Source organism: Odocoileus virginianus, chromosome 19 (genome assembly GCF_023699985.2).
Source record: "Odocoileus virginianus isolate 20LAN1187 ecotype Illinois chromosome 19, Ovbor_1.2, whole genome shotgun sequence".
Taxonomy (NCBI): Eukaryota; Metazoa; Chordata; class Mammalia; order Artiodactyla; family Cervidae; genus Odocoileus; species Odocoileus virginianus.
Window position 1 is genome coordinate 27,381,233 of NC_069692.1, and position 26,482 is coordinate 27,407,714.

Genomic DNA, 26,482 nt, shown 5'->3' on the forward strand with positions numbered 1-26,482 from the left:
CACTAATCAGTAGCAGACTTATTCACAGAATGAGACAAAGTTAGTCAAAAATCAAATATTCTGGAATGGAAAGTATAGGTCTCAATCAAAAAGAAAAACACAGGGTAGCATTGTGATCAGAGAAAAATAGAAGTGAGTAGCAGATAATTGGCTAATGTCAATAAAATGAAAAGTGCCATTTTAGTAAGGCAGAAAAAATAGTAATATTTGAGTTACTTAAGGATTTAAAAAAACCCACTGACTTGTATTTTTTCAGAAGAAGTTGGTCTGAATATGATTGTTCACATTAGAAGTGTTTATTCATCTATTCAGTTTGGGGATTTTCCCCCTTGATGTTTTGACAGACTGATGTGGGCTTCAGTGAGCAAAAGGATCAAAATGCCAGGAGTGCTAAGCTGTGACGAAGATAAGTGTGGTAAGAGCAAGCAGTAAGCCATAGTAGTTTTCCACAGGCAAGACCCATGTAAAGTCTCTGCAGGGGGTTCAAGTGAGCCACTGATCTTCACTTCCAGATCTGAAAGTAAATTTTACCAAGCCGTTTCTCATTGTTTTTACTCACTTGTTCATCAGTACACCAGCATCATACTGTATTACTCTACTCTAGTCCCAGGTAAGTCAAGCCCCCATGATACCCAGAGAAAGAATAAAAACAGAAATTAGTGCTGAGTTTAAATATCTATTTTTGTTTCTTTTTATTTGAATATTTAAATTTTATGGTTTATTAAAAAATTAAATTAATTTTGTGTCTGTCTTTATTTCTAGAAGTTGGAAATGGAATTTATATAAATCAAATTATCTGTTGAGGAAATCATTAAAGTTGCCTTTTCCTTGTTCCTGTTATAAAAGTTTCTTAAAGAAATAAAAGATAGGAGGGATAAAGGAGAACATATGATCGAAAACTGGAGAGGGGCACAAATCTCAATATGCTTGGTTAACTCATCCTTGGTAGTGAGCATCTAAGAAAATGAAAATATGTTACTAAGTCACTGTAACTGTTTAACTAGGAAGGACTAAATTCAGCCTAAAAAAATGATTTCATCCTTCATAATGTTGCTTTTCACTTGGATGATCCAAGTTCATGGATAGAGTGGATTGATAAGGACTTTTATGTATCTGGAGACCCAAAATAGCCTGCTTACAGTTAAAACTGACCTCCCTGTCTTTATGGAATAGTGATGTTTAGACATAATTCCAGTCAGTCTGACGTGAACCCAGGAGTGAACTATTCCTGTTATGTTTATCTCCCCATTCACTGGTAACTAGGTGGAAATTGATGGTTTGCTAAGAAAACAGTATACAAAATTTGGTATTGTGTGACATTAGCTTTTAATGATCATCTTTCTAGGATATCTTTATATTGTAGGCTATACAAGGTATAACATTTTATTTTCTTTCAATTTGCAGAAATGTGGTTTACATGGGTCATGCCAAAGAGTGATGTTCTCATGATTTACTTATCATACTGTTGATATTTAGGTCTAAGGTAAGTTGACTTTCCTTTTAGATGTGCCAACACAGTTGAAATAGAAGTATAGAACCTTGGGATTTGATAGGAAAAAAATCAAGTATGACAATATTTATAGTCCATTCAATGCATGGTCAGTCACTGGAGTGGAATCAGTCAAAATACTTACCTATCTCTTGAGTTCCGTCATCCACTGAAGTGTTTTTTTGAAATATAATTGTCTCTTGGTCTGAAAGTATTAAAAATTACCTGCATGGCTGTTGGAGAGAAGGGGGTTATGCTTCTTTTCAGGTAATTTGGGATGAAATGATACTTTTGTAATAAAAATTCATTTACCAGATAGATTTATTTGAAGAAAGACTCCTTTACATTCTCTTGTGTGAATTACAGATTTGATTCTCCACACTCATCATGGCAAATGTAATACTACTATGGAATCTGGTAGTCGCAATATAGGAAGCATAGAGTAAAAAAGGACTCTGTTTTTAGACTCTTGAGGTGGTTCATTAAGTATTAAACATTTTAAATGCTTAACTATTCTTGTTTACTGACAGTATGTTGGAATGATCACCAGTGAGATAAAGATAAATTTGAAGATTTAAAAATGTCAGCATGTTTTTGACGTACCAGTTGATTCTTCTGAAAGTGATGAATTTGGCTTTCCCTCTGTAACTCCTCCACCCCCACATCAGGAGAGTAAATAAAGCACAACCAGCCTTTTTCCTCTTTGCTTTCCATGATTGTTAGTGGACTGTCTTGCACATAATGCTTTGCAGCTATGTATAAAAAAAGAAAAAAATTAACAGGATTATTTAATGATACTTTAAAATTGGTGTTATGTTTTTCTGTTAAAAATACCAGCTGTAAAAATAGAAAGGCTCTTGTTGTTTAGAAATCAGTATACAAAGTACAGTGGGTGCAGGTTTGCAGTACCGGTGAAGACTTGCTTACTCAAATTGGCTACTTTCAGTAGGAACCACTGTGGATCAGATCCTTGCGTCAGTCCACATTCATTTTAGTCGTAGTGTAGACCGCAGCACAGATCTTCTGTTTCAACATCACTCTAATTTAAGCAGCCCCTAAAGTTGGAGCTATTCTCATCAAGCATCTGGAGGTATTTATTAATTCTGGCCTTTTCATAAATGAGTGGTTTGTGTCTTGCTTTTGCCTGTAGACCTTACTTCTGAAAATGTAATACATTTTTAGCAAGGGAAACGTGTTAGATCTGTGAGCAGGGTTCTTCACACTGAGCTAGACTCTTAGAACCATGTTTATGGAAGAGCTTTAAGAGAAATATTTGGTGTTCAAGTAGAAGAGGGGTCTTCTTCATGTACTCGAAAATACTGATGAACTCTTCCTTCATAACGTTTACTGCGCTCTCCATCAATGTTTGTGTAGTGTGACAAACAATCTCACGCTGAGCATAGACTCCGTAAGAGCAGAGAGTGGATCTGTTTGGCTCAGGAGTGTATTCTAGGACCTACTACTGTGCCTGGAACTTAGTGGACTGTACTACATACTTGTTGAATAAAATTTTGGAAAAGGCTATATAGTATACCTCCCCTTTGGAGCCCAAAGCATATTAATACATTAAGCTTTGAGAAGTTCTAAAGTTAAGAGACCTATTTGATCCAGCATTTCCGAAATTTTCTTGATTATAGGGATTTTCCCCCCTAGTTTTGTTGTTGTTTAGTAGTTAAGTCATGTTCAACTCTTTGCAACCCCATGGACTGTAGCCTGCCAGGGTTCTCTGTCCATGGGATTTCCCAGGCCAGAAGAGTGGAGTGGGTTGTCATTTCCTACTCCAGGGAATGCTCCCAACCCAGGGATTGGACCCACATCTGCTGCATTAGCAAGTAGATTCTTTGCCGCTGAGCCACCAGGAAAGCCCTTCCCCCTAGTACCACAGTACACTGAACTCTAGTTTGGAAAAGACTCCGTTAAATTGTTAGATACTAATCACCTAGAGTTTAGAGCATAAGGCTTATCCCTGCTCTCCTGACACTCTGTTTGAAAATTGCTCTTAGCTTCTGACTCCAAGCAAAATATCTTGAGCCTGTTCATTCCATCCTCTAGCTGTGTTCCATTTTTGTCAGCTTCCTCCTTGAAATTTATTCACCGAGTGTGTAATGAGTAATATATGCCAAGCTATGTGCAAGAAATACAATAGGTTAGAATTTGTCATGGTAATACTGGGCGGACAGTCTGGGTGCTCAACAGTGCCATATTTTGACAGCACATTCAGAGTAAGATTTAGTGAAAGGGCTGGGAACCATAAGCTCTCTTTACAAGATTTCCATCCAAATATAAAAACTAGGCAAATGGTAAACGCTTAAGTATGAGGGTAAGCAGGAATCGGGTGAATAACTGCTCTCTAGGAGCCCCCGTGAAGGTAGCCAGAAGGGGCTGAAATGTGGCATTCTAGGAAGATAATCACTAGAGCTGGAGGTGGAGAGGCCGGCTTCGTGGGTGTGTGGTTCTCTGTGGCTCTGGCACCTGTGGCAAGCATTTCCCATCTCTAGGGTGTTACCTTACCTGTTTGGGATGTGGTGAGTGTTTTTGTGTGTTGTCTAGTGCACATTTTCCAAGTAAATTGTGTTGCTGAAAGCTTAAATCTGTAATTTGGGTATTGATATTCTTGTTACTCACAACTGTTGGATTTTAGCTTTCTTTTACAGAGACAGTAACTCAGTAACTTGTGACCTGTATCCGATCTGTTGTGTGCAGGCCTAAAGAAAAATATCATGCCCTGACTACTGGCCTTTTTCTAGGTAGGCCATCTCAACCATGCCTTCCTTAAACATTCATTCATTCCTAGCTCCTTCTGTCATGGTTTTGAAGCTAATTATCGTGTAACCCCTGGTGGCTCAGATAGTAAAGAATCTGCTTGCAGTACGGGAGGCCTGGGTTCGATCCCTGGGTTGGGAAGATCCCCTAGAAGAGGGCATGGCAACCCTCTCTAGTATTCTTGCCTGGAGAATCCCCATGGACCGAGGAGCCTGGCAGGCTACAGCTCATGGGGTCGCAAAGAGTTGGATATGACTGAGTAACTAAGCACGCACACACACACAGTGTCAGCATATCCTGATGTCTCTGATGTACCATAATGATCGGACATTCACATGTGACAGAGAAAGTTACTGATGATGCTGATACTGTGAAGGTATCAACTGGAGCCAGCTTTAGATGAGGTCTAGCCAGGTTGGGGCATGGGTTAGGGAGGAATATACTTAAGCAAATCAGGTAAATGTTAAGTCCCTTTTGGATAGTACCATGCATGAAACATTCAAGTAAAAAAGTAGAAATGCCAGATAGGTTGTGATCTTTGTGTTGTTCAGTCACCCAGTCGTGTCCAACTCTTTGTGACCCCATGGACTGCAGCACACCAGGCCTCTCTGTCCCTCACCATCTCCCAAAGTTTGCCCAAGTTCATGTCCGTTGCATCAGTGATGCCATCCAGCCATCTCATCCTCTGGTGCCCTCTTTTCCTTCTGTAGTTGGCTATAGATCAACTCGGATGCATGACAAACCTCTTCATTTTCTAGGCAGAACAAAACCCATAGTCTTAGAGCATTTAGGATATCTTAGTAAAGCCAACTCTGATTGCTGACTGTGTGCTAGGCATATTCTCCCAGATTTTACAGATTCCTACATGATTCATTTATTCAAACATTGAGCAAGGAGGATAGTGAGTGTTTTGAGGGGAAGAAGACATGGTCTCTGACCTTAAGAAAGCTCTGTAAGAGGAGAGAAGACAAGAGTAACTAACATGACAGTTGGATATTGCAATGAGAAAAGTACAAACAAACCACTGTGGGGAAATGGAGCTGAGAAAATGATTTTCTTTGAGTGAACTAGATGGTATCTTGCTTGACCTCTCAGAAGCATTTGACAGTTGATCACACCTTCATTCTTGAAACACTTTCTTCACTGGACACCACGCCCTCCTGGTTTCTCTCCTCCCTCAGCCCAGTTTCTTGGTTTTCTTTCTTGATTCTTTTATTCACTCCTTAATGTTGCATTGCCCCAGGGCTCAGGCTTTGATGTTCTCCCCTCTAGCTACACTGTGTGAGCTCATCTCATAGGTTTTAACATCATGTGTTTTTCTCCAGTCTTAACTTTTCCTGAGTACCAGGCTTACACCCAACCACCTACTTGTCAACTATCTTAGATGTCTAATAGTTCAAAGTTTATTCAAAGTAGAACTCATGATTTTCTGCTAATACCTGTACTCACTCTTTCCTATCTTAGTAAATGCTACCCAGCCCCAAAGCCTAGTGTCTTTTACTCCTAACCTAGTAATCGTTAATTCCTTTCTTCACATCCCTAAGTCTATCAACAAGTCATAATGATTCTACCTTAAAATATGCCCAGAATATATATATATATATATGTATATTTTACCACTTCCACTGTTTCTGCCTAGGTCTAAGCAACCATTGTCTCATTGGACTGCTTAACTGTAGCCTTTCCTCTAGTCTCTCCTTAAAGCACGTGACATCATGACAGTCCTTTGATCAAAACATTCCAGTGTCTTTTTAGCCCATCAAAATAGGTCTGAATTCACCAAGTTCTGCTTAATCTGGTCCCTACTTCTGGCCTCATCACTCTCTGCCTCCACTACTTTTTTATTTCTGCACTGATCTTCTTCCCCACCATTTCCTTTAAATACGCCAAGATCATTCTCTCTCTGGGGATTCCCTGCTGTACATGGCTATATAGCTAACAGTTATTGAGTATTTATTACAGTGTCCCAGGCCCTATTCTAAGTGCTTTTCAAGTGTTAACTCATTTCATTTTAGAGCTATATGAAATAGTTACTGATACTATCCCCACAGGGAAACTGAGGCACTGGACAATTAAGTTTCTCTACTAGCATCATGAGATGGGTGGTTGAGCCAGGATTTAAACCCAGGCAGAATGGGCCAAGTCCACACTCTCACCCACTTCCTGCAGGTGCCTTGGCTTACTTTTGGTTGCACAACAGAATGTAAGTTCCGTGAGGGCAGGGACATTCTTCTGTTCATCCTGATACCTCTAACAGGTCATACCTCTATAACCTGTATTTGATCTATTGCAGGCAGGCCTAGGGAAAAATTCCATGCCCTGACTACTGGCCTTTCTCTGGCTAGGCCATCTCAACCACGCCTCCCTTAAGAGGTTGGTCATCTTAGTGCCCATATTTCTATAGCTCCAGTTGTCATGGTTTTGAAATTAAGTATCTATAATAGGAATTGTTAGCTTATCCTGGTGTCTCTGATGTAATTTTGGTTGCACAACAGAATGTAAGTTCCATGAGGGCAGGGACATTCTTCTGTTCATCCTGATACCTCTAACAGATCATGCCTCTATAACCTGTATTTGATCTATTGCAAGCAGGCCTAGGGAAAAATTCCATGCCCTGACTACTGGCCTTTCTCTGGCTAGGCCATCTCAACCACGCCTCCCTTAAGGGGTTGATCATCTTAGTGCCCATATTTCTATAGCTCCTTTTGTCATGGTTTTGAAATTAAGTATCATGCAATATGAATTGTTAGCTTATCCTGGTGTCTCTGATGTACCATAATGATACTAACATTTGAGTGTAACAGAGAAAGTTACCAGTGATACTGATAACCTGTGAAAGTATCAACTGGAACCAACTTTATGTCAGAGCCATACCTTTGACACATGGCAGGGCCTTATTAAATATTTATTGAATGTATAAGTTTCTACAGCTTCTGAGTAAGTTAGGAAAAGCCTCATTGAATAAGGCTTTTGAGCTGGAACTTGAAGAAAGGGTAATTCTATCTTCAAGCAGTTGAGGAATGAAGGAAGGGAAGGGAAGTGAGTTACAGCCAAATAGAGCCATATGAATAAAAGCCCAGGGCTTAATCACTTGCAGGGGAGAAGGAAAGATAAGATAGAAAAGATCTATTCTGGCAAGATTATAGAGAGCCCCGAGTACCTGGCTAAGGAGATGAGATTTTATTTGGTGTGCACTAAGAACCATTAAATAGCATTAGCAGTTAGATCTTATGTGTAAAGCAACCTTTTGAGATGACGACTCAGGTCAACCATCTTGTAGAGGTTTAGTACAGTCTTAGTCTAGGAGACCAGTGAGAGAAAAGCTGCAATGACTGAGTTACTAACAGGTCTTTGACTATCACAGTAACCTCAGAAATAAAGTTCCTGCATCCACTCCAGCCTCTGCAATTCCTTTCTCCATCTGGCAGCCAGAAAGATCATTTAAAGCTTCAGCTCAGGTCCTGTGATACTGTGATTAATAATAATAACTATATACTTGGTCTTTGTCCACTTTCCAGCCTAGAGCTCCTAAAACTGAGAATTTCCTAGTGATGAGCACAATCAAGCTGTCTTTCCTCATGTTATGGTTGACATTTGAACCACATCTAAGGATGGGGGGTTGGTTGCCGGGAGAACCAGTCATGTGATTAGAGGTTTGAAACTCTCAATCATACCTGGCCTTGACCTCCAGGGAGGGGAAGAGAGGCTGGAGATTGAATCAGTCACCATTGGTCAGTGACTTAATCAATTATGTGTAGTTAATGAAGGCTTCAAAAAAACCAAAAGCTTCTGAGAGCTTCCTGGTGGGTGCATTCATGGACACTTGGGGAGAATGGTACCCCTTCCCACATACCTCGCCCCATGTATCTCTTTTATTTGACTGTCCCTTAGTTATATTGTTTTATAATAAAGTGTTAATGTAAAAAACAAAATGTTACTCTTTTGAATTTTGTGAGCTGTTGCAGTGAATTAAGACCCCCTGATGTACTGCTAGTTGGCCAGAAACCAGGCAGCAACCTGGGCTTGGAGTTGGTGTCTGAAGTGTGGGGGCCGGGAGGGAAGCAGTCTTGTGGAACTAAACCCTGAAGCTGTGGAAGATGATGCCGCCTCTGGGCAGATGCGGTCAGAATTGAGTTGAACTGTAGGGCACTCTGCTGGTATCCAGAAAGTGCTTATTGGTATTGTGGGGACACCCCCTTCCCCTGACGTTGACATTGGTACAGAAGCATTTTAGGTCCATTTTCTCCTCTGCTTGAAATCTTGAAATGACTTCCTGTTATCTTTAGGGGACTGCAAAATCCTAACCATATACAGGCTTTTCAAGCTTTTTTCTCTTCCTTTTCTTCATGATCCAACTGTGCTGCACCTCTTTCAGGTTCTCAAAAGCATGAAACTCTGTCACTATAAACACATACTGCAACTATCCCTTCTCCCTGGGATGTCCTCTCTCACCACCCTCTTTGCTAATTCCTACTCATCCTTTCTCTCAGTTCCTCAGGACTTTCCTCTCCTGACTCTCCAGTCAGTCCCTTTCTGGTAGGGTTGCTAGATGTAGTGGATTAAAATATAATGTCCAGTTAAAGCTGAATATCAGGTAAATAAGAAATAATTTTTTAGTATAAGTATATCCCATGTTATTTATGGGGCATACTTATACTAAAATATTTTATTTGTTTGAAATTCAACTTTTAACTGGACATCTTACATTTTAACTGAAAATTCTACTTTCCAGCTAGATTTGGTTATTCCTCCCCCTGAATAATCAGTCTTCACATCTCCTCAGTGTTTATCGCACTTGTATCCATGGCTCCACATCTGTGTTACCCGACAGGCCATAAGTGCCATGAGGGCAGGGATGGGTCTTCTTGGTCCACTGATGCCTAGCATAGTGCAGCAGTGTATCAGAGGCTACGTACATATACGTAAATATTAAATGAATGAAAACCGTACGAGGCTGTTGGAGTTCTGAGGAGAGACCAGAGCTGAGGATAGTGTCTGGGAAGTTTTCTGCATGGAGGTGACCTTTGAAGCAGGAGCGGATAGAGGAAAGGAAGAATACAGCAAAGGTATATAGAGTGGAAGGAGAGAAGCCCCTGGGCTGAGCTGAGAGGAATGCCTCCAGGGCGTGGGCAGCAAAAAGAGGAAGAAGGGCAGATGCCAGAGGTGGTAGTGCTGGAGAAAGAATTCATAAATTGCAGAGAGATCTAGAGGAGTAACAGGGACCAGGCCTTCGGATTTGGCAGTTAAATACTTGACACCTCCAAGAGAGCTAATTTGGGTCTGATAGCTGTCAGGTTGCTTGCAGACTTCTCTTGAGAACTTCAGTGATGGGAAGGGGAAAAAAAAGATTGTAGCTGAGCTGTTAGCATGGTGGAGAGAAAATGTGTGTGTGCGTTATGTCTAAGGGAGACTTCATGTGTTCATTGGTGAAAGGGGAGAAATCAGTGGAGAAAGTGTGGTCATCCTGGGGAAGGAGTGGTAGATGGTCTTGGAGCAGGTGAAGGGGATGGACTCAGAAAAGAGAAAGAATATTTCACAGGTAGGAGGAGGAGGGTAGGCATAGTGATTATTAATTACAGTAATTTCTGATAAGTGTTACTCTCTGGTCTCAAAAAAATAGTCACATTGGCCTTATTATTAAGGATTATATCCAGTAAATATATACTAAATATATATATAAATATATATATAAATATATATTTACATTTAATATATTAATTATTAATATAATTAATATATCAATTCAATTCAATATATTAATTTAATATAATATAATTAAATATATTATAATTATATTATAATTAAATACAAATAATATGTTTGATTAATTTAATATTAAATTAATACTACAATAATATAATTTAATATATTAATTATATATAAATATATATTAATATATTTAAATATATAAAAATATATACTAAAGAGTATAACCTGAATTGAACATAATTAAGGTTTCTTAGCCTGGCAGCTTGTCCAACTGTAAGTATGGGAATCACTGCCCATTTAGATGTGTCTTGTGAAGAGGAGATGGGACAGAGCCTGAGTCTGCATTTCCAGCAAACACACTGCAGATGTGCTTGCTGCTGTCTCAGACCTTCCATCCTTGCTTACAGGAGGCTTTTTTTTTTTTAATGTAACAGCTGTCCTGTGTGCTGTGCTTAGTCAGTCAGTCGTGTCCTCCTCTTTGTGACCCCATGGACTGTGGCCTGCCAGGCTCCTCTGTCCATGGAATCCTCCAGGCAAGAGTCCTGGGGTGGGTTGCCATGCCCTCCTCCAGGGGATCTTCCCAACCCAGGAAGTGAACCCAGGTCTTCCACATTGCAGGTGGATTCTTTAACATCTTAGCTACCAGGGAAGCCCATCTTGTAATGGCAGCTGAATGTAAATAGTTTACATTGGCTTAGCCTTGTAATGAAATTTATGTTTGAGAAATACTGAACTCTCTTCTGAAATTAGCTGCAATGAGATTGAAATGCATCTTCTCACAAACGTGTTCTAGTTTTAAAGAACTCTGAATGCTCATGTGTACTGCGAACATCAGTGTCCTCCGTACTCAGAAACGAGTTGACTTCAGAATTTGAAACCGTATTGTTTTGGAATGTGAGAAAACAGAAAATTGTTTAAGAGCAGAATGTGATCTTGATGAAATACTTATCTGAGGTGAATTATTGATCAGTTATTTTTGAGGGATCTATTGTTTATTGATTCAAAGGGACTTCTCAAGTCTTTTCTTCAAATGTTTTTAGGGTATTAGTGTGATTCATTATTAATGGCCTAGAGATACTTTTTAAATGTTAACATTTAACAAAGTAATGTGCTTCCCCCCCCCCCCCAAATAAGATCTTTTATTTTTCATCACTCAAAGTCTGAATTCTAAACAGATTCTTGGACTGCTGGCTCATATCCATCACTCATTCAGCTTTACAACTTGTCTCATCCCCAGCAGGTTCCAGAACTACTACCTTCACCATGATGCTCCATGAGGTTTCCCAGTGCAAACTTGGGCTTCTTCAGTATATTTACTTTTCTAACAAAGACATCATAGAGCAGATAAGTAGATTAGCAAGCCTTTTATATGTCTTTTTCAATACTTTCTGGAATCAGTTCTTGAAACCACTTCTTTCAAGTCATTTGTCTTCACCTCTTGGGTCATGGTTTCCATTGTCTTCTTCCAGATTTGGCAGATTTGGCTGGGCATAGAGGTCTTCTGAATCTGACTGTTACATTCTGTAGTAAAACCCACGCAGAGTAGATGAAGGAAATAACCATAGGCAGTCTTGACATGCACATGACCTTCAGCCATGATCTGCCATTTTTTTTATGATGAAGTATGTTTGGTCATGGGTGAGACCCATACCATGGAAATTAGTCAGGCAGTTTTTGCCCTCAACGTCTTCAGTAATTAGCTTGAATTTTCTAAATTCAGTTTCATCATTCTGCAGATCAGCAAGGCTCACTTCAAAAACATGACCTGTAAAGTCATCAGATGTGATTTTGGTTCCTTGAGTTCTTGTGACTAGTGTTTTCCCAGTATTTCTTACATTGACGTATAGCCAGTGCTTTCACAGCATACAAATCTTTCTTGGAAAGTGAGTCAAACACTTTGTTCTTGGCTCCCTTTTTGCCATTTTTGTAAGGTGCTTGTTTTTGCTGACCACCACGGTGCTGCCCAGAGAGCCAAAAGCACAAACTACTTATATTGTAGTTTTCAATATGCTGTTTACAAAATAACTATACAACTTAGTATTTAAATTAATTCCTAATTTTGAATGTATAAACTATGATGAATGCCTTCCTCTTTCAATCTCATCTATATACCTTTGTCACTTCATGTAAAAGCTTATTAGAGATGATGTGAAAAGCCAGGACTATCACCTGACATGGGTCAGATCCTGTAGAAAGCAGAGGTTCCAAGATAATCAGGATAGAACAAAAAAAGAGGTTTTTTTTTTAAATCAAAAAAAGGAGATTATTATAACCTGCAGACAAAATTCAAAAGTTTCTTCCTCTGGAATCACTCTTTAAAGTTTTTTTCATTCATGATACTTTGTACATGTGCAAAATTCAGAATGTTCCAAAAGTATACACTTGGTGAAAATCTCTCCCATCCCTCCGGTGCTGTCTTCCCAGAACTCCCGCCTGTTAACTGAAGTCTTATGTTTGTTTCAGAGAGCAGCTTTACTTTGTGTGTTTTGGAGACTGTTTCATATTAATACATATAGTCTGCCCTATTCTTAATAGCTTCATAATTGGGTATGATTTTTCCATCATTTTCCCACAATTTAAATTTTTCTTCATAAAAAAATGTTATATGCAAGTGAATATAATACATTGAGTATTTGGGACCTTTAAGGAGGAATGTCAATAGATGCCTACAGGGAAATTCAACATCCCTCTAAACTGTTTCCTTATATTTATAGAGACTATTGAAGTTTGAAGCCATTTGCTAACTCTCTCCATTCTTACAATGCTCAGAGCTCCTGCTGGGTTTAACAAGATGCTAGAGCAAAGAGGAGATGCCATTCACTCCTTGGTGTCAGCAGCTGTTCTTCAATCATGTCCAACTCTTTCTCAAGCCCATGGACTGAAGCCCACCAGGCTCCTCTGTCCATGGGGTTTTCCAGGCAAGGATACTGGAATGGGTTGACATTTCCTTCTCCAGGGGATCTTCCCGACCCACGTCTCCTGTTTGGATTCTATTATCACTGAGCCACCTGGGAAGCATTGGGTATCAGCAGACCTATCTGTTAATACCATCAAGAAATGTTCCAAGGCACTTCCATGCCTGTGGGTGAACATTAGAGCCATTCTAAACCAATGCTAACATCTGCATGCTTCATGGAAGACCTCTGAGAATGCAAACACAATCATCACCATGTCCAAAAAGGCACATCCAGTGGGCACCTGGCAGACCTCCCATGACAGTAGTGGTTCTGGAGCACAAGTGAGGTTTCAGTAGGACTTCGTCTGTTTGTCCAGGCTCTCATCTACTCAATACACATTTTTGAGCATTTACTGTGTTCTAGGCACAGTTCTGACCATAGGAGTATAGTGATAGGTAGACAGACAAGGTTCCTGCCTTCAGGGAGCTGACATTCCAGTAGGGAAGAGCCAACTTCACCTCTCCAAAGCCAACCGGTCTTTGTCTTCCTTCCTCATTCTCATCATTGCTTTCATTACCAGCCCTACTCTGCCTGCCCTGCCCCCCCACCACACACACATGCCTCCCCTCTCTAGTCAGCCTGCAAAACTGCATGCTCTGCTTGTGGTTTTATCACCCTGGATGCCTTGCCTTGTGTATAAGCATCTCTTCATCTCCAATGTGTCTACATGTCGTCTTTGTGCCTAACATGGTTAGAAGTACTTTGTGGACCCTGCATAAAATCAACTAAATGAAGGCCTGGCTCTTGGCATGAAGGCTGAACTTTTTTTTTTTTTAATTAAGCTTTTTAATTTTAGAACAGTTTTTTTATTCACAGAAAAGTTGTAAAGATAATGTACAGAGTTCCCACATACCCTTCAGCCTGCTCCTACGGTCAGCATCTGACATCACAGTGGTATGTTTGTTACAGTTAAGGAACCAATATTGATACCTTCTTATTAAGTCCATATTTGATTCAGGTTTCCCTAGCCTTTGCACTGATTTCCTTTTTCTGTTGCAGGGTCTCACCTAGGATGCTGCACCACGGGTGGTTGTCATGTCTCCTTAACTCCTGTGGTCTGATGGTCTCTTGTCATGTTTGTCATGGAGTTTTGACAGATTTGAAGAGTTTTAGCTAGGTGCTGTGTAGAATGCCCTGCCAGTTGGGTTTGTCTGATGCAGTTTTCAGTTACACCAGGGCTGTGGGCTATTGGAGGAAGCCAGCAGCGCAGAAGTGCCCTCCTCACATCGTATCAGGGGGGATGTGCCGCCCACATGACAGGACGGTGAAATCAGTCTTGAGCACCTGGCCGAAGTCCTGTTTGCCAGGTTTCCCCACTGAAAGTGACCCTGTTCTTCTTTTACCTGCTCTGTTGTTTGGAAGCAAGTCACTAAGTGCAGCACCTCCACCCCTCACGGAGGAAGGGAGTGGGGAGGATTAGACTCCACCTCCTGGAGGGTAGTATTTATATTAATCATTTAAGTTCTTCTGTAAGAAAGAACTTACTTATTTAGTCAACCACTTATATCGGTATGGACTCTAGTGTATATTTAAAAATTTGGTTTATCATCTGATGATTAGGCTCAGATTGTTTCAAGTTTGGCCATTGGGTGTTCTTTTTAGGTTGACTCCTATGTCCCTTCAACATACCCCGTCCTTTTGTTTTTTGAGTGTTTCTATACTTTCTGGCACTCCTGTGGATTTCCTGTCCCAGCCCTAGAACCCATCATTTCTCCAAGGAGCCCTGATTCCTTCCACTGGGGAGGCCTGTTTTTCAATCCAGACCTCAGCATCACTTACACACCCACTCAGTCAGCCATTCAAGGAATATGGATGTATATTCTATCGTGCTGATCATTGACCCAGATGTGGAATATACAGTGGGGAACAGCGCAAACAGGTCCATGCCTTCAACCATTAGTGGTGTGGCCTGCAAGACAGACAGTGAGCAAATCTCAGCTGAGAAATACATAACTTTGATACATGCTGTGAAAGGAAGGGACAGGAGACTCAGATGAAAAATAATCTACGTCAGGGGCCTGGGGTACATCAGGTTGCTGGAGAAGGCCCCTGTGAGCAGCTAGCATCCAGGTGGAAAGCTGAAGGATAAGAACTACTCAGCCATTCAAAGAGCAGAGGGAGGAGTGTTTTCAAACTGCGGGTTAGTGGGGCACAGCTAGATTTTTTAAAAAAGGAATAGAACATACTAGAAGTATTATCATGTGGAGCTCAAATTCTTTTTATGTGTAGGTTGATGTGTTCACTAATAGAACATTTCTTACTGGGGATGATTGTCAGAAGAAAATTTGGAAGCCATGTTTTAGGAGGAAATAAAGGCAGATGAAAGCTCTGAAAAGAGAAGAAGCCATAACATACTTGAGGATCTGAAAGGAAGTGGGTGTGCCTGTGGGGAATGAACCTAGCATGTGAGAAGAGGCCAAAAACAGGGAGGCAGGCAGCCCACTAGTAGGGCTGAGGAGGCCTTGGTATTTTAATGGAGAAGCAGTGGGAAGTCATTGGAGGGTTTCAAACAGGGAAGTGTGGATATTTAAGAAAAACTTCTAGGCTCCTGTTTTGTGGAGAATGGAAGGAGAGAGCAAATGAGGAAACCGGGGCCAGTGAGTGAGAAGGGTCGTCCAGAGAGAAAACAGCAAGAAGAGTCAGTCTCGCTCTCCCAGCCACTGGAACGGTGCCTGGAACACAGTAGCCCTGTGGTGTACATGTGTTGAATGGGTAAATTACACGATCGTAGTAAAGATGGGGAGAGATGGTTGAGTCAAGACATGTTTGGGCAGTGGAAGGTCTTGCTGTCAGATTGGGTCTGGGGTCACGGGCGGGGGAGGGTAAGCGCCCTCCCTCACGCGCCGCACCTGCCGGTGCGCACATATGCTCACTTCCTCTGCTGCTGGACTGCGTCGGGCAGTTACAGAGTCTTTAACTGTTTAGACTGTGTTTCTCCCCTGTGCTTAGTCATAGTGGCCAGAAGTGGAAATAACAGAATTTTTCAAGAGAAACAGATTGTTGGAGAATCACAAAAACCAGTTCTTATCACAGATTGTCAGTCCCACGAGACTTTGTAATCTTGGATGCCCTGAAGCTCTGGGAACATCAGTCACTAACAAATAAAGGTCCTCAGAGGGGTGCCAGAATTGCTTGGGTTTTAACATTCTGACAGGGAACTTGGGTTGGGGCTGGGGGGTGGTGCTGTTGTGTGTTTAGCTATATGCCAAAGACCCTTCTCCCACCTGACTTTATGTTATATTTAAAAATTCATTGTGGCAGAATCCTTTCTTGACACTCCTTTTCTTGACAGTGCCAATGCCTGAGGTCTGCAGCTGGCTGCCCACTTGGCTGCTGGCTTCCTCGGCAGAGGGCAGCCACCTCCCATCACTGTGGAGGGACTGGGAAGAGGACGGGCCTACTCTGAGCCAACAGGGAGCAGAAAACAGAAGGAACCAGACCCCAGGAACAGAAACACGTGAGTCCTCTCTGGCAAGTCGGGCACCAGAGATGGGCGTGCTCCAGAGATGCTGATGAATTTTGAAGGATTGGTCCTTTTGGTCAAACGGGTTTCATGCTCTTGACTGAGAAACCAAAGCAACCATCAAATGTTACTGGGAATGATGCCAGTGGTGTTTGCATTGGTTAAGAATTTTCATATGACAGAATAAGAAACTCAAACTGGCTTAAGCAAACAAAGGGATTGCGTTAGCTTATAGCCTAAAAACTTGAGCACGCAGTCCAGAATTTACATCCTCCTCACGATACCAGCCCCATGCCAGTCTTGTGTATAGCCCTGCTTCTGTGTGTTGGCTTCATCCTTAGGCTGGCCCTTTTCTTGGTGACACAAATGGCTGAGGGAGTTCTGAACTTTGTATTCTCTAACATACCGTCCAGGAGAAGGGGGATTGTCCCCTCTGGTAAACCCACAGAGGGCTGAGGAAACTTGTTCCCAGAAGCCCTAGGAAACGTTTCCTCAAATTCCACTGGCCTGAATCAGGCTGTATGCCCACCTCTGAGCCATTCACCATGGCCAGGTGATGGGTACTCTGGCTACCCCTGGGAGCTGGATCAATCCAGCTGTGAGAGTCGGAGAGACAGTGAGGAGAGTGGTTCCCTTGAGGCAAAATGTGAGTGCTGTGGCAGGAAACGGGGGGAAGGACACTGGGGAGGCAACCTGTATATGATTACTACATCAGCGTCATTACTGTGATAAAGGCCCAATTGGAGGTGATGCAGATATACAGAAGAAAACTTTTGTTCAGAGCCCCAGTTCTGCCTGCTTCTTGATGAGTGACTTCTTCAAGTCGCAGTTTTTTATCTGAGAAGATGTGGATGACAATACCTCAGGGAAGGTAAAATTCACATAGCTAAATACACACACACACACACATATATAATATATATATAAGGTCACATATTTGAAAAAATTAGCTATGAGGTACTTTTTCTATTTTCTCAAAGTGCCAAATACAGTCCTTCCTGTAGAAGCCAAGATCGAGCCCACGTTTGAGCCTAGCAGAATAGCAGATGGAAGGAAGGCTTCCCTGACCGTCAAGTGTTGGGCAAGTCAGGGCCCATCTCGTGTCTTCATCGCAAGAAAGAAGTTTCACTGGTTCAGAACCAAACTTAAGCAGCAGGTGTTCAGAGCTGGGGTGTAGAAGTTTCAGCTTTGATTTTTCTATGAAATCGTTCAGGTTATTAAAATGTCGGCCCTATTCTCTTGTTTAAGAACTGGTTTCATTTCTAATGACACAGCACCATCATGCCATTCCTTGATTTAGTCACGAGAACCAAAACTAATATGTGGCTAGTTTCAAGTCGTTTTTATAGCAGTTAGTACAGAGAACAACAGGCTCTTGTAAAAACAGATGTATTTGCTATCTGCTTCTCTATCTGCTGCCTCTCAGACTCAAAACCTGATTTCTAAGATGGCGTGGTCCTCTGGTTGGGCCTCGTGGGAGACACTCTTGCCCAGGACAAAAGCCTGGCTGTTCTCAGTGTGAAATTTTTCATAAGAAACAGGAGTCCCATCCGCTATTGATCCTATGTGTAAAACAGGCGACTAAGGAGACCTTACTCAGGAAACCCTGCTCAGTGCTCTGTGCTGACCTAAAGGGGAAGGAAATCCAGAAAAGAGGGGATGTATGTATACATATTGCTGATTCACTTTTGCTGTACAGTGAAAACTAACATAACACTGTAAGGCAACCATACTCCAATAAAAATTAATTAAAAAAAAAAAAAGTCACAGCCCCCAAGCGTTGTAAGAATGGTAAAGGGGTATCAGAAAGAGACCTTTCACCTCTTTAGACAGGATTCACCTGGCATTATTGTCCATTGTGAACACAGAGGAGGTTTTTTTATTTGACGAGTGTCTATAAACTTCTTCAAGGCTTTGTGGTATTAACATGAGAAAGTGAGCATACATTTAGCATTCTTGGAAAAAGCATGGCCTTCCTAATAATGCTAACAGTCTCAGAGTGACACCACAGCCAGTGTCCTGATTGAGGCTTCATCATCTACAAGCAGGTTAGATAGCAAATGCTTACAGATGAGGAAACAGAGACTCTGAATTTTCCATGGCTGCAGAGAGAGAAGGTTGTGGAATTTAGAGTCCTGGGCTAACCTCTGTTGTGTAATTGCTTGATCTCTCTGTGTATGAGTTTCCTCACATATAAAATGTAAATAATAATAGTAGTTAAAAACCCCTCATTGGTGGTAGTGAGGATCATGTAAAGTCATGCATGTACAGTGTTTAGGTCAGCACCTGACATGTAGTTTGCACTCAGTAAATGTTCGTTGTAATTATCACTACCTTCACTATCCTTTTTTCTCAGTCACAAATTAAATGCCCTTGCGTCTTTAACTCACACATGTACAACCCACCTACTGGGTCTCCCCCCAGTCTCAGTTATACACTTGATCTCAAGTTGTCTTCCAGCATCTGTCTCAGACTAGGGCACGTCTTGCTTCCATGCTGGAAAGATGGCTTCCTCTGGGGTCATCTCAACAGTCTTTCCTTAATGTCTTTTAATGCTAAATATGGCTCCTAGGATGGGCCTCCCTGGCAGCTCAATGGTAAAGAATCTGCCTGCCAACGCAGGAGACACAAGAGACACGGGTTTGGTCGCTGATCCAGGAAGATCCCCTGGAGAAGGAAGAGGCCACCCACTCCAGTATTCTTGCCGGCAGAACTCCGTGGACAGAGGAGCTGGGCAGGCTCCAGTCCATGGGGTCGCAAAGAATCTGACATGACTTAGTGACTGAACAACAGCATGACTCCTAGGGCACCAGTGTTTTGAAATGTTGACTATTGAGTTGACTATCAGGTCAGGTAGATCCAACTCACCTGGAAGACCGGATTGAGCAGTTGTGCCTCCTGCTCTTTGCTTTGACTCGGAGCCTGTGCTATGCTATAGTCAAGCCCAGGTCACCTTCTTGGCCCAGTTTAAAATGTTCTATCCAGTTCAGCCAACATCATTTCACTTAATTCCTGCATTTAAAAAAGTTTCACGTTAGGAACACTGTCAAGAAAGCCTTTCTGTAGTTCATTTCTTTGATTATCTTATTCTTTGTTCCTTTCAACCAATATTCTTTACTATGTTCATCTGAGCAGTCCCCATAATAATGCTGCTGTTCATTGCTTTGCATATGTACATCTTGTTCCTTCTCTCAGACTGTGAATTTCTTGAGGCTGAAAGCCATTGCTTCTCTTTCTTTGCATCGCCCGCAAGCCTGGGGGCAGGTCTGCCTGGGGATGAACTCACGGAAGGGCTGTGACTGCATCTCTGTGGATCTCCCACAGATGGATCTCCCCCATCCTTTCCCTCAGCTTACATCCTCTTTCCTTTCTCCTGAGTGTCTCACAGGCCCTTTCTGCCTGGCGGGAGGTAGGCCTTGAGCAAGCAGAGATGTAGACTGCATTGCCAGGGCTGATCTGTCCTATATTTGGGGCTTTGAAGGTGATACACCCAGGGGCATCCTTGGACCAGGCCTCCAACCCCCTCTGTTGGTATACGTGTTAGCAGATCACCTGCCATTTCCTCAAACAAATGACCACATCTTCCCTTCATGTCTAATTGTGTTTTTCTTGGTCCAGTCTCTCTGCTCCCACCCACACTCTCGCCTTGCCTCTCCCGGACTCTCTCCCAGGCCTGTCCCGTTTCCCGGCCTCTGTGCCTTGGCCTCCACTCTTGCTCGATCCTTCTGTGTGCCTCACTTTGGTTTCTCTTCCCCCTATTCTTTTCCTTTCACTTTCCCCCGCCCACCAGCCTGTTTTACCGGTGTCATCATGACTTGCAGTGTGGGAACGTGGCCCTCACTGTCTCCCACATTACACAGCCTTGTTGGCTTTTTGGGTGCCCAACAGCCCTCTGCTGAGCCAAACCAGCAGGACAGACGTTCCACAATGGCCGGACACAGGGCAGCTCCCACCGGGAGGCCTCTTTCCTGCCCACCTCCGGAAGCAGGGCAGGGCTGAAGATGGAGGCCACAGAGAAGGACCCCAGACCTTTCCTCAGCTTCTGTTGGGACATGTGAGCTGGGTGTGACCCCAAGACTCAGAACAGCTTCGCCCTGTGAAAGCGCGAAACAGGGAGGGTTCTCTGAGAGGAATGGTCTGGGCTGCGGGGAAGAGGTGGGGTAGCACATATGACTGAGACCCGGGAGGTTTCTAGTGCTGACATGACTCGGCTCCTAATCCACAGAACTCAGCTGAAACACCCAAGCCAATGAATAACAGGGTCCCAGTCATAAGCAGAAAACGCTCTTCCCTTTTTCTTCCTTCCACCTCACCCATGCAGCCTTGTGCAATCTGTCCTCCTACAAAGGTTTGCAGAATTATCCAAGTTGAGGCCAGGTCTGGTGTTTCTTGGCCACATCTCCTTCCCAGAGGGTCGACCAGGATAGCTGGACCGCGGAGCAGAGTGGGGAGAGGGGCGCCACAGCTGCTGGGAACCAGGCCTTCTCGAACTCGGTTTCAGAGACCAAGAAACGGTCTTCTAACTTCAAACATGCAAACACTCCCTGTGAGGCAGCTGCCCTTTGAAGCTGTGGACCAGGGTGGAAATAAAAGCTCCTGTCTGAGAAAGGATAGGTTTCTTTCTTACGCTCTCTGCTGACCATTCTATTTCCTGCTGGTTTTCTGCATGGACCCTCTGCCGGCAGCATAGGGGGAGCCTGCAGCAGCCGGTGCAGCAGGGCCCGAGTGAAAGTGACTAACACCCCAACCTCCACAGCTGCCGCGGTCTCTGCAGCACCTTTCTCCAGCCTGACCTGCCCGTGCTGCCTCTCTGCTGCTGCCGTGGGAGCCAAGCACGAAAGCCGGGCTGAGCGGGCTGGTTGAAGAAAGGAGTGAGTCAGGTCTCAAGTCTCAGGCAATGTGGGCCGAATCCTGGTGCCAGGGGTTAAAGCCCGCCCATGCATCTCACCCATGACACAGGCAGGAAAGCGATACAGCTAAACTCAAGAGGGACATTTGTATTCAGAGATCGTTTATGTTCACCCACATTGCCTGGTATGGTGCTGAGAATGCTTTTAGTATTTATGGGACCCTTTTGACATTTAAATAAGGCCTGGCCAAGGGAAAGGGAAAAGATAATAGGAGTTTTGCCAAACAGGACCAAGGAATGCAATTTTTTGAACTCAATTTTTTTCTCTTCCATTATGGTTTATTATAGGATACTGAATATAGTTCCCTGTGCTGTACACAGGTCCTTGTGGTTTATCTATTTTATATATAGTCGTTTGTAGCTGCTAATCCCAAACTCCTCTAATTTATCCCTCCTCCTCCTTTCCCCTTTGTAACTGTGAGTTTGTTGTCTTATGTCTGTGAGTCTGTTTCTACACATAAGTTCATTTGTGTCATATTTTAGATTCCACATATAAGTGACATCATATGGTATTTGTCTTTCTTTTTCTGACTTACTTCACTTAGCATGATAAACTCTAGGTCCATTCATGCTGCTGCAAGTGGCAAAATTTCATTTGTTCTTATGGCTGAGTAGTATTCCATCATATATATATGTGTACACACACACACACACACACACACACACACACACACTGCATCTTGTTAAACCCGTCATCTATTAATAGACAGTAGGGTTGTTTCTGTGTCTTGGCTATTGTGAATAGTGCTGCTATGAATATTGGGGTGCATATATCTTTTTTAATTATAGTTTTCTCCAGATACATGTACAGGAGTGGCTTTGCTGGATAACATAACTTTATTTTTAAATAACAATTTTTATAGAACCTCAGTTAATATCAGCCACAGATTGTCAATCTCCTATTTCTGACTCGTATTTTAGAACTAAATATATAATGTTACCCATACCAAGTATCTTGGATATCTGTTTCAATCAGTCTTGAAAGTCTACAGAGCTGGACTTCTGAGACCTTCTGCTCTGGACCTGTAGAGTACACGGATAATGCCCTGAATGGCAAGAAGGAAATATTTTGACTTCTGTTTAATCCATGTTTTAATGTAGAAATGAGGAAAGGAATTAAGCTTTCTTCTTACTACTAGTAATAATATAACTAATATTTGCTGTACATATTCCCAAGTACCTGTGTGTAACATTTACAAATGTAAATCTGATGGGGATGCAGGTTCTACACTTGGCTAGGGGGATTGGATTATATGATTAAAAAATGTTTGCTGGGGGACTTGCTTAGCGGTCCAGCAGTTAAGACTCTGTGCTTCCACTGTAGGGAGGCAAGGGTTTGATCCCTGGTTGAGGAACTAGGATCCATCATGCCGAATGGTGTGGCAAAAAAAAACCCCCCAAAAAAACAAAAAAACACATTTGCTGAGGCTTCTGCTTCTGACCAGTATGGAATGATAGAAGCCAAATTTACTCTTCAGTCTGAAACAGCCCCCACAAAAAAACAGGTCTAGCATAGAAGTTGTCACATGATATTCGTGAATGAAAATGAGTTGAATGAATAACTGAAGCCCCCCAGGGGAGCCCAGGATGGTTAGATCACAGATGATGAGGTATTAGGGCCCCAGTGCACCTTAGATCTGATATAGTCCAGCTTCCTCACTATCTAGATGAGGAAAGTGAGGTCCAAAACCACACAGTAACTTCTTCCAAGTCCCTCAGCCCCTAGCGGTGGAGTTACTGGGAATATTCTTTCCTATAAACCAGTCCTTGAGTCAAGCAAGTCAAGCAAGCAAGGCAATAAACCAGATGCTGCAGAAGGACCTTTCTTAAGGGCTGTGAGTGAAGTCGTTCAGGCGTGTCCGACTCTTTGCGACCCCATGGACTGTAGCCTACCAGGCTCCTCTGTGCATGGGATTTTCCAGGCAAGAGTAGTGGAGTGGGTTGCCATTTCCTTCCTGCTATTCACAGAGCAGAGACAGGATGGAGTTCAGTGTGTTAAACGTAGTGTGTTCGGAAACTAAATTAGGCACCAAGAATTATGGCAGACAAAGCCACTTGAAATTGAAGATATGGCCGGACATTGTGCAGTTTTGGAAAAATGCCAGCACTTCCAGGTTGGACAGAGACTAGAGGAAGATCCCTGATAAGCTGTGGTTGTCACCAAAGATTCCTCAAGACTCTGCAGGAGACTGGATCAAAACAGATCTATCTACCTGAAAACTCCAGATTATTCTGCACCTGATCCAGACTGAGCCCTGTTTCTGAGGATAACCTGCAGGCCTGGGTCTGTCCTCGGAGTGGGGGTGGGGGGTGTGTCCCAGCGAGCAGTCTCATGTTGGAACCTGACTGCCCAGCTGCCTGGCTTGGCTGGGGCCCCACATGAAGAAGACCCAGTCCTGAGGGGACATCTGTCAGCGTTGGAGACCTTCAGATCACATGATGTGTGTATCACAGGAGGATCTCCCTGCCCTGGACTGAAGGAGCCCCTGATGCCAGCAGGCAGGAGTGCCCCCTGCCCTCCCCACCCCGTGGGTTTGCCTGCTCTAGGGGATGGGTGCACAGTCAGGCAGCCTCAGCGGCCTCGCTCCTCTGCTGGGGTTGGTCCTGGTTTCTCCTGGGAAGTGGCCACTGTGGACGAACCCTTTCACTTTGGGTTTCTCCTCAGTTCAAACTTCTGCCTGCTTTCCAAAGTCCTTGAAAAGGCAGCCTAGCTCTTTCAAAGTGCTTTTTTGGGGGCCAGAAAATTCTAGGACATGTCAATGACTGCCTGCTGTCGCCTTGAGTGTTTTAAGACTTGATCTGCACCCACTGTAGGAATAGACTTTGCCCATGGATGCCCCCTGCCACCTCTCCTACCATCTGGAGTACGTCTATGGGGCATATGGGGTGCTTGACTTGTTTTGAAGACTTTTTGGTAGCCTCACAGTTGGACAGAATTTTCAACAGTGACATTTGGGCTTCACCTGACAAAGAGAATGACAGTTTGAAAGTGAATGGTGGTTTAAATGAGACTTACACAGACTTGTCCGCCCTGGAATCTCTAGACAGGGAGAATGCCTCTAAAATGGAATCTAACAGGAGATGATGGTACAGCTTAAAGCAAGTCTCCTAAGCAAGACTTGTCATCTGATTTGAACTGGATTTGGATGTGAATCTCCTCTGGCTTCCCTGACGGCTCTGTGGCAAAGAATCCGCCTACCAGTGCAGGAGACGTGGCTTCTGTCCCCGCGTCGGGAAGATCCCCTGAGAAGGAGATGGCAACCCACTCCAGCATTCTTGCCTGTGAAATCCCATGGACAGAGGAGCCTAGCGGGATACAGTCCATGGGGTCACAAGAGTCAGACACGATTTAGAGACTACACAACAGTAACTCCCTGGGCTCAGGACCCAGCCTGGAGGTGGCCTGAAGCATCCTGACCCAGGGGTGGATGTCCCCAGCCAAGCTGAACCTGCGCTGTGCTCCCCTAGCACAGAATTGTCCACTCAGTTCATGAGAAGAGGCCAAATGCAGAGCCCCGGAGTGGGAAAGGCACATTCCTGGTGGCCTGTGCCAGGAAAGTGATCTTTATGCACTAATTAGAGTGAACAGCACAGGGCTGTTGTTAGTCTCCACTTTATAGATCAGGAAACAAAGGTATTGAAAGAGCAAGTAAGACACCCACTGCCACGGGGTGAGTCAGCCGAAGACTGGGCCCAGGACACAGACTCTGTGCCTCCTGGGCCAGCATTTGGCTCTGCTTCTGTGGTCTCAAGACATTTCCTGCTTTATCCACAGCAAGAGTTCCTTGCGACCCTCATTCTGTGATTCCTGCCCTAACGCCGTCAGTTCTCCTGAGGTCTGCGCAACAGCCAGAGGCCCTGCCTTCCCTAGCCGCCCTCTCCCCGTGGCCGTCTTGTGGGGTGCCCAGCTCCAGCTGGCGTCTGGCACGCTCGTCCCAGTTGGCCTCCTCACTCGCTCCCGCACGCCCACCAGGTGGTCCCCGTGCCTTGGGCTTGGCCGTGCCAGCAGCGGATGCACACGGAGGGGCTCAGAAATGCTGCCCTGCCCTGGGCTTCCCAGCCTGTTTCCTTGCGGGATGGCTTTGGCCGCCCACACTGGCCTCGCTGATTCCCTCCCCACTCCCCGCACCCTCTTCCTGGAAAGCCCTCCTCTTCCCGCATCTCCAAGGCTCTTTCAGGAGTTCGAGGCCCCTCCCAGCTCTTCGAGAGCTCCTGTGTCCCTTTCTCTGCGATGTCCTCTTGTACCCCCAGAAGATACACTGTGGTCTCTCCAGCTGCCATTTGCCTCCAAACTTTATTTGGCCCCAACTCTCACTAGGAGCTCAAATTTACTTTTAAGGTAATGTGATAGGCCAGATTCTAAAATTACCCAGGGATTTCCTTTCTCCCCTCTTGTGTGCACACTATTTGTATATACTGGATTTTACTCAATGTGATTAGGTTATGTTTTATAGCACAGTTGACTTTAAGGGCGGCTTCCCTTGTGGCTTAGCTGGTAAAGAATCTGCCTGCAATGCAGGAGACCTGGGTTCAATACCTGGGTTGGGAAGATACCCTGGAGAAGGGAAAGCCTACCCACTCCAGTATTCTGTCCTGGAGAATTCCATGGACTGCATAGTCCATGGGGTCGCAAAGAGTCAGACAAGACTGAGCAACTTTCACTTTCACTGGCCTTAAGGGAGATTATTATCCCAGTGGCCCTGACTTAATCATAACAGGGACCTCAGTCCTATAACCAAATTCTAGCACCAACAAGAAAGTGCTAAAAGTGCCCTGTTTCCCCAGAACCTCCAGGCAAGAGCTCAGCAGAGTCAACACCTTGATTTCAGCATGGTGTCTCCCTGTGCCTAGAGCCCAGGCATGCTGTGCTAAGCCTTCTGATTTATAGAACTTAACTGTGAACTCATAAATGGGTATTGTTCCAAGCAGGTAAATTGGTAGTGATTTTTGTGATGCTGTAGAAAACCAATATAAGTGAATACAGAATTGTGTTGGAACTGTGGATTCTCCACATTTATCCTGGCACCTGCCTCTCAGGCCAGCAGCTGCAGCCAAACTTTATTGACTGTCCGTCTTAGATTGCAGGCTCCCGGCACAAGAGCTTGGCCACCTGGTTCTCTCTGAATATAATTCAGCAACAAGAGGGATTCTTGGTTTCCAGCACTCTGCTGCCAGCTCCAAGAGAAAGATGA

The 26,482-nt window shown here is 43.6% G+C and overlaps 1 protein-coding gene and 1 pseudogene across 7 annotated transcripts in view; one reads left to right on the top strand and one right to left on the bottom strand.

Moving 5' to 3' along the window:
• The window catches only part of ATG5 (autophagy related 5), a 195,133-nt gene that overhangs the window by 116,458 nt on the left and 52,193 nt on the right, over positions 1-26,482 (top strand). For 4 of the 7 annotated variants that reach the window (XM_070450029.1, XM_070450032.1, XM_070450030.1 and 1 more), the window contains one exon: positions 16,211-16,375. In XM_070450029.1, the coding sequence (XP_070306130.1) occupies positions 16,211-16,375 (165 nt within the window). Of the gene's footprint in view, positions 1-1,404; positions 8,185-16,210; positions 16,377-17,361; positions 17,671-26,482 lie in introns of those variants that run through there. The other 3 variants (XM_070450031.1, XM_070450034.1, XM_020898960.2) reach the window with 3 other exon arrangements.
• On the bottom strand, positions 11,129-13,420 carry LOC110128479 (small ribosomal subunit protein eS1 pseudogene; annotated as a pseudogene).